Raw genomic sequence first — 8,562 nt, forward strand, 5'->3', positions numbered from 1 at the left:
AACCACCACACGAAGGAACACGATGCAGCCGTAAGAAAAAAAAGCATACGATTTTCATAAACTGATGTGGAATTAAAAACCCTCTAAAACCCCAAAACCAAACTCACTGCCATCAAGTCAATTCTGACCCATCATGACCCCAAAGGACAGGGCATCACTGCCCCCCTCCTACTCCCTGGGGATTCTGAGACTGGAACTCTTTATGGGAGCAGAAAACCCATCTTCCTTCCTCAAAGCAGTTGGTGGTTTTGAACTACTGACTTTGCTCTTAGCAGCCCAACACGTAACCACGATGCTAACTAGGGAAGACAATTCTACTCGGGACAAATACCGGGCCATCATGAGTTGGAATCAACTCAATATCAACTATTTGCTGTAAGGCGTTACTACTGGGGGAGTCTAGGGAGGAATAGGGAAATACTGCTAGTACAGTGAGTTAACACATTAGGCTGCTAACCCTAAGGTCAGAACTTCAAAACCACCAAGCACTCCTCGGGAGTAAGAGGCCACTTTCTACTCCCACAAAGATTTACAGCCTGGGAAACTAGGGGTAGTTCTATTCTGTCGTAAAGTGTTACTATTGGTCAGTACAAAGGCATCTGAAACAAGTTTTTAAAAAGAATACTGTAAGAGAGCAGTCCACCATTACCGGCCCTTGTCAGATGCTGGGCATTTTATTACATGTCTGGCACAGCTCCCAATCAGCCCTCATCTGTACAAGAATAGCTTCTACTCTCCTGCTTAAACCCTACTGTCACCCGCTGTACAGAAGATAGATCTGAAATTCAGAAGAATTAGGACTTGCCCAAGGTCCCACAGCTATGAGGTGCCAAGGTGGACCCTGAACCCAACCACTGGCTGTCTAGTTCCAGCGGCTGCCTCTGGGTCAAACTCGTGGGCTACCCAGGTCTCCAAAGGAACCACAGGCCTCCTCCACTCTGGCCACTTCCAAGCAGGCTGGCAGGACGGGCCGTCTGCTTGGGCTGAATGGTGGCTAGCATTTCCACCACCACCCAGTCTCCCTTCCTGTGAGTTCCTGGCCTGCTGAGAGAAAGGCTGAGTACAATGAACAAGCTGAACTGGCTTCTTCCTGGGATTCACCTCCAGAGTCACCAGGAAGCCTCCTCCTGTATCCAGTCTTTAGAGGTGGACAACAAAACCCATAGCGTGGCTATTTCCCAAGGCTCGGCCGGCTACTGGAAGGGGAAGGCCTAGGTCCAGATGGTGAAGCCGCTGTCTCTCCCGCTTCGGGGGCACTTTCCTAACTGGGCTTGTCATTCCCACCAGCAGTGGCAGGTGGCCTGCTCTGAGCTGGCCTTGGGCTAGGTACTGGGTCTAGCAGGGCTTGCACCGACCCAGCTGGGGCTCTGCCCCAGCCCACAATTCTTGGAACAGACAAGGGACACAAGCGACCTCAAGGTACCAAGACTGAGGACAGGCTGCTGGAGACAGGAGCATGATGGCATCATGGTAGAAGCGGGAGGTCGGGTAGAAGGTGACTGTGGCGTATGAAGATAAGGGTTACAGACACAAGTATGACTGATGAGCACACCCAGGAAGAGAAAGCCCTGGATGTTTGCGGAACAGAGAGGAGGCGAATGTGGAGGTCCACAGTAGAGGACCCAGGCTTGCAAAGAAGTTCTTTGGCACTTAGAGAGAGCCCTAATGACTTAGTGCTTGTTGGGCTGCAATCTACAAGGTCAGCAGTTCAAAACCACCAACTGCTCCTCAGAAGAACGATGGAGGCTTTCAACTCCCTTAAACAGTTACACTCTAAAAACTCACAGGGGTAGTTCTGCCCTGTACTATAGGATTGCTAAGAGTCAGCATCAACTCCCCAGATGTGTTTGGTTTTTTTGTCTGGGGGGGATGGCCCTTAGCCACGGTGGCCACCTTCACGTTCTGACCAACCGACTTCATGCAGATGGCATCGGGTTTAGCAGCCGTTCAACCTGGATTTCTGTGGGCTGAGCCCAAAGGTAACTCCACAGCACGAGGGTCCTGTCAGTGTGTCTGCTCTTTACACTGCAGGAGCTTGTGTCGGGGTCGGAGCTATGAATAACATGTGTAAGATGACACAGCGTCGTTGTCTTCACGGAGATCACTAATTGTCCAACGAGCTTGGTCATTTGCATGTACCACATTCCTGCGCCAAGGGACAAAAGAAAACAAACAGCTTCGGTGACCCTCCTAATCCGGAGCCTGTCCAGCATGCCCTGCTCACTGTGAAACCTGCCCGGGGTGTTGGTGAAAGGCCAGTGCTCCCGCTGGCTCCGGCCCAGGCAGCACCAGCTCAGAGAGGAAGCGTTGCCAAGAGCACTCGCAGGGGCCGCCTAGTACGGAGGGGGCACTACCATGGAGACAGTAAACTGGGGCTGCCCAGGGGGAGCCAGCGGGTGTGTGGGTCCCTCTCATGGGGCCAGTGACCCACACATCATTCCGTGACCATTCACGGCATCATTGGGGGATGAAAGAAAAACTTGGGATGAAGCAATGTTCGTGCTCACCAGTAACCACAAGGTTGGTGGTTCAAGTCTACACAGACCACAGAATGCAAGGCCTCGGGATCTCCTGTAAAGCTCACAGGCCATAAAACCCCCTGGGGCAGTTCTCTGTCAGCTGAGGGGTCTCCATCAGTTGCCTGACAAGAGCACTAATAGCGAGGGGCTCAGTTTTAAGCCGCTGGACAGCCACTGAGCCTGTTCAGGGATCTTTCTGTGCTCTGGGTGCTGTGAGATCTAGTGGAATCGGGTGTTTCCAACAGCAGACAGGGGGAGGGAGGGGATGTGCGATATGAGGCAGCAGCTGCCACTTTATGGTGTTGGAGAAGTGGGTGGTGCACGCTAAGGACTTGGCTTAGGGAAGCGGAACTTGGCTTCTCAGTGGTGATTCTCAACCCATCAGAATTTGCAAGGTGACAGCGTAGTCCCCTACTACGTGTGAATTGGGGAGGAGGCATTGGCAGGCATGAGTTTTCTGTCAACACTCTCTGGGTGATTCTCCTGGGGTTCCCTCATGCCCTGCATCCATCAGCACTGGTGGTCCATGATGGTTTCTCTTGGGTGCTTCTGGCTCACCATCCTTAGAGTGGAAGGATTTTTGTGTCAGAATCCAGGTCCCCTTCCAGACATAGGGCCCGTGTTGCTGCAGCACCTGCACACTAAGGGTACAGAATTCAAAACCCTCAGTGGATTTCTGACTCCTCGTGAGCCTATAAGACAGAGCACAACTGCCCGTGTGTGTGCGTTTCTGAGGCTGGAAATCTTCACAGGACTACAAAGCCTCATCTTTCTCCCGGCAGAGCAGCTGGTGGTTTTGAACTGCTGACCTTGCAGTTAATAGCCCACTGAGTAACCCACTACCACGGGGACTTCCTCAAGGATACAACGGTCACTCATTTGTCAAGCCTCGGAGCACTGGGAGACAAGGTCCCCATGGGTGGGATGCTACCTTAAACCATCCGTTCTTTCCTTCAAGCTGGACCACATCTAAAGGCAATATCTGGGTGAAGTCTAACTTGCTTCCCACAGGGCAAAGTGGCTCCCATCATGGACAGGCAGGTGGGGCCGCCTGGTTCTCAGCTCAGGGACCTCGGTCTTCCCTTCTGGAAAAGTGCAGGCCGGCCATGCCAGAAGGGCTTGGGGCTCCTTTCAGTCTTAAAACACACAACCCCCCTGCCATGACGTAGATTCTGCTTCGTAGAGATCCTGTGTAGGGTTGCTGAAACTAGACATCTTCACAGAAGCACAAAGCCTCCTCTCTCTGCAGAGGAAGGGCTGATGGGTTTGAACCACTGACCTTGTGGTTAGCAGTGTCCAATGCCTAAGCCACGACGCCATCTGAGCTCTCTGCTGTGGTCAGCTGCATTGATTTGGGCCATGACTCAGGGCCATCCCAGTGTAACAGGGCAGAGCTGATCCACCTTACCCTGCGTGCTAGGCTGTAACCTTTACAGAAGCAAATCACCAAGCCTCTTCTACTGCACAGCCACTGGACAGCCGGTCTCTAGTCACCAGCCGATCCAAACCACTTGTACCACCAAGGCTCCTTAAACCAAAAACCAAAACCAAACTCATTGTCACCAAGTCAACGCCAGCTAGAGCGACCCCATAGGGCAAGCGAGAGCTACCCTGTGGGTTTCCAAGACTGTACCTCTTTACAGGCGTGGAAAGCCCTGTCTTTCCCTGCCCCTTGCAGTTAACAGCTTAACCCATAACCACTATGCCACTAGGGCTCTCAGGCTCCTTAAAGAAGGTAAGTTCTTATCTCTATTTAGAAGACCACTCCTCTTTTTATGGAATTTGCTGGATACAACCACGTATTGGCCAGTGTCTACCCCTCTGTTCCCCTGTTGTACTGTGGTGGCTTGTGTGCTGCTATGAGACTGGAAGTGATGACGCCTGTGTCTCGAATTCAGGAGGTGGCCCATGAGGGGCAGGTTCCAACAGAGCTTCCAGACTAAGACAGACTAGGAAGGAAGGGCTGGTGATCTACTTTTGAAAATTAACTGATGATGACCTTCTGTGACCTTCTGTGGCACAACAGAACACTTTCCAATAGAGGGCCGAAAGGTAAGCCCCCATAACGAAGCTTCAAAAGGTTCTAGGACAAAGGCAACGAAAAGCACCATGGGCTCAAGAACATCAATGATGGTGAAGATGGTGCTGGGCCAGGCAAGGTTTCATTCTGTAATATGGAAGGCCACCGCAAGTCAGTGTGGACTTGACAGTAACTAACAACAATGTGATAGCAACAACAACTGGGGACCCCAAGTGAGACGCCATGAACTGGTTTCCACCCTGCCTAGGGTAGTAGCAGGACAGAGAGGGTTGGAGGAGACAAAATCGTGGGGCTCAGAGCCAAGAGCAGGCTCAGGGTGTCAGCCCTTGTCAGGGATTAAGAGGATCGAGTTGTAGGGAGGCGGAGAGAAGCTCTTTCAGGTGAGGCAGCGGGATCAGGACACTCAGGCATAAACCCTAGCACCTGCTCACCCACAGGATCATGACTGTGGGGACAGTGATGGTTCGGGACACGGGAGGCTGTCTGACAAGTCAGCTGAAGGGAGCCGACTCACACAGGTCATATCTGCCTGCAAAACCTTCCACTTTAATTAATACCACGAAGCAGCCTCAGACTCCAGGGCTGGGTAGTAAAAAAGTGAGGACCACACCAGGGAGCCCGCCAGCTCCACGCAAACCTGTCAGAGGAGGCCAGGGCTGCTTGTTGCCTTGACCCGACATACGTGATTGCCACTTTGAAGAAAGAGCTTGGAAAAAACATGGGCGTTTCTGAGTGTGCAGTACATAGTTGGGGCTCCTGCAGGCAGAGGGCAGAGAAAATGCAAATAAACCAACCAGCTCTACAGTCCCTCAACCACCAAGCAAACCCTGCCTTCTCCCACTGTCCTTGCTAAACCTCTTCAGGGGAAAGGCTTTCATCTGGAACCTTCAAAGATCGGCCTCAGTGTTTTCAACCTCACTGAATCCAAGGCAAACACCGGAATGGGAAATTCCTCCTTTCTCCCTCAACACCCCAGGCACATGGCCCACACATCATAGCCAATAACCCACTTGCCATCAAGTTGGCTCCAACTCACAGTGGCCCTACAGGGCAAAGGAGAACGGTCTCTCAGGCTTCCTGGGGCTGTGAATCTTTCCAGAAGCAGTCTGCCATAACTTTTGTCCGTGGAGCGAGCAGCTGGTGGGTTCAAACAACTGACCTTTCAGTTATCAGTCCAACACTCAGCCCACTGCACCCAAACCCAAGCCAATCCCAGGGCCATCGATTTAATTTGGATTCATGGCAACCCGATACAAGGTCTCTAAGCCTGTATGTCTTTGTGAGAATAAACAGCTACATTTTTCAAACCCAGCCAGGAAATGAGGCAGGACTACGCTACATTCACAGACTCGAGGGTCACCCTGTTAGCAGGAGAGACCGGTCCCTGGAAAAAGACTTCAGACTCAGTAAAGTGGAGGGGCAATGAAAAAGAGGAAGACCCTCGACAAGATGGATTGACACCGTGACTGCAACAATGGGCCCAAACGTAACAGCACGGTGAGCTCCGTGCGGAACCAGGCGGTGTTTCATTCTGCTGTACACGGAGCTGCTAAGAGTCAGAACCGACTCGATGGCACCTAACAACAACAACAACAGGGTCACCATGTCATCCCTGGGTGGAGCAAACAGTTAAGTGTTCCTCTACTAACTGGCAAGTTGTTGGTTCAAACCCACCCACAGGCACCTCTGAAAAAAGGCCTAGTGATCTGCTTTGGAAAGGTCGACGCCGTGAAAACCTTGTGGTGCACAGTTTTACACACACACACACACACAAACACACACACCATGGTCACCAGGTTTGGAATCAGCTGATGACAACTGGTTATTTTTTGGGTTAGGGTCACCACCTCTGGGCCCGAGATGCCGTCAGGGATTCCCCGGGTAGATGTGGCCGGATCCTACAGAACTGACACTCGCTCTCGCACACAACCAGCTGGCAGTGGACTCAGGGGTCGAACCCAGGACGATGGCACCAAGTGGCTCAAGGGTCAGTGACAGCAGCTACGTGAAAACAATCCTTTTGTTCACGTGTGTGAGGACATGTGGCTGCTGGGCCCCCACAAGAGATGAGCAGGCTCCCCTGGGAGGAAATGTCCACCTCGGGACATCCGGAACACAAATTCTAGGCACCAGGACGGAAGTCACTCTGTTGACCTTGAAGCCTCTAGTCATACCAAGGAACAGTTATTTGTTCAAAAGTTCAGAACAAGGGCTTTGGAGCTGTTAACTTTATGCTAAGGTTTTGTTTGTTTGTTTACTCAAAGCTTGGCTGTTCGGTTTTGGTTCGAAACCACAGCCAATCCAACCTCTCTACAGAGATGCTGGCACGTTTGTGTTGGGGTCACGGGACAAAGGTCAGGCAGAGGACCCGATTGGGAAGATTCTGAAGGCTGGTGAATTTCCAGAGGCTCCTCATTTCCAAAGCCAAGTGGCCACAGGTTTGTAGCCAAGCAGGTGCTGAAAACACGGAAGACCAGCCAGCCAAGCCTGGAAGGTGCTTCCCGGAGCTCACCATTTATTTCTTAATCCTTCCTATGAAGCACCTAGAAATAGTAGACGCCAGGAACTTATGAATGCAAGTGTCTTAAAAGTTTAAAAGAAAAAAAAAGCTGCCAAGTAATTAAGGATGAAAGACACATGACCGAGGAATGTGTCAGAGAGAGGAGAGAAGGACTAAGCCTCAGGCAGGGCCTATGAGATCAAACTCAAGGGGACTCAAAGCCCAGCTCTGCCACCCACAGGCTGTGTGACCTTGGGCAGGTGACTTAACCTCAGGAGACCTCAGTTTCCTCACCTGTAAAAGGATGCCAACCACTGTCACAGGAGTTGTGGAGATTCAACGAGATGATCTGAATACCTAAAGCCCCCACTATAACATCTAGCACGTGGCTTCAGCACACCTTCACTATTTCTACTGCCCAAAGAATGCAAGCCTTTTGGACAGAAATGCCTGGCGATGTTCAGTTCCACGGAGGAAGAAGCAGATTTGGGTCATAGTTATTCATACATCAGCTGCAGCATCAGTTAGAGTCTGGGTGCGGGAATCCACGTGGAGCTCTGGAAGGTCAGGAATGAGCTAGGGCAGGGCGGGAGTCGGCTCCTCCGCCATGTCCCTGTACCCTGGTCTGTCTCCCAGGTGTAAGCAGCTGGGGGCCTGAGCATTTGGACAGTTGGTGAATAAACTCGAATCACAATGAATCTCCTGCCTTCCAGGTCTTTCCCCCTAACTTTCGGAGGTGCTCTGTCACGGGCATGGAAGAGCTCTGCCCCTCAGCCGGCACTCAGACCCCCCGCACGCTTCCGACCCCAAGGCGCCCCCGCTCCCAACGAAACTCACCCCCTTCCTCTCGGCCTCCTGGTTCAGAGCCGTCACCCAGGCTGCTAGCCACTGGCTCCGCCAGCAGTTCAGGGACAGGATCCAAGACAGCAGGGCGTCCGTCTCCGGGCGCTGCCCCTCGCCATGCCCCTCGCCAGGCTCCTCGGTCCGCCGAAGGGGCCGGGGTCGCACCCTGGCCAGCACCCATTGCGTCAGGTACAGGCCCACCGTGCCTAGGGCCGCGAGGAAGAGCGACACCAGCGCGAGCCACTGGACCTCACTGAGCCACGAGCTCAGCCGGGACATGGTGCTGGCTCATACCCGGCCGGGGAGCTGGGCAGCCCGGATCCAGGGCACTGCGCCCACGGGCGGCAGCTCAGGGCATGAGGCCGCGGCAAGCCGACGGGTGTGCGCGGAGGGCGGGCCGGGGGCGCGGCGGCAAAGGCGGGCGGGAGTGGAAAAACTGGGTCCAGGGCCGTGGGATCCGAGAGCGAAGGCCGGGAGGAAGTGCCCAGCCTACGCACAATGGCCCCGGCTCGGGATCGCGCCCCCTCCTCTCACACCTGGAGAATGGGCACGCAGAGCAGCCCCGGGCCGGCGCTGACTACCTGGGCGTCTGGGAAGTTCCTGGGCGGCGGTCAGGGATCGCTTCCTCCTCCGCGCGCCGCCCGGGGCGTCCCGCCCGC

General features: G+C 53.5%; 1 protein-coding gene across 2 annotated transcripts in view; it reads right to left on the reverse strand.

The window, feature by feature from the left end:
* C2CD2 (C2 calcium dependent domain containing 2) overlaps window positions 1–8,182 on the reverse strand; it is a 78,539-nt gene extending 70,357 nt beyond the window's left edge. For both annotated transcript variants that reach the window (XM_013005367.2, XM_045284935.1), the window contains exon 1: window positions 7,898–8,182. In XM_013005367.2, coding sequence (XP_012860821.1) covers window positions 7,898–8,182 — 285 coding nt within the window. The remainder of the gene's footprint in view (window positions 1–7,897) is intronic.
* Window positions 8,183–8,562: the final 380 nt, after the last annotated feature.

This window comes from Echinops telfairi, unplaced genomic scaffold (assembly GCF_000313985.2).
Source record: "Echinops telfairi isolate 266 unplaced genomic scaffold, ASM31398v2 ScPeMD7_7469;HRSCAF=8507_0, whole genome shotgun sequence".
Lineage (NCBI taxonomy): Eukaryota > Metazoa > Chordata > Mammalia > Afrosoricida > Tenrecidae > Echinops > Echinops telfairi.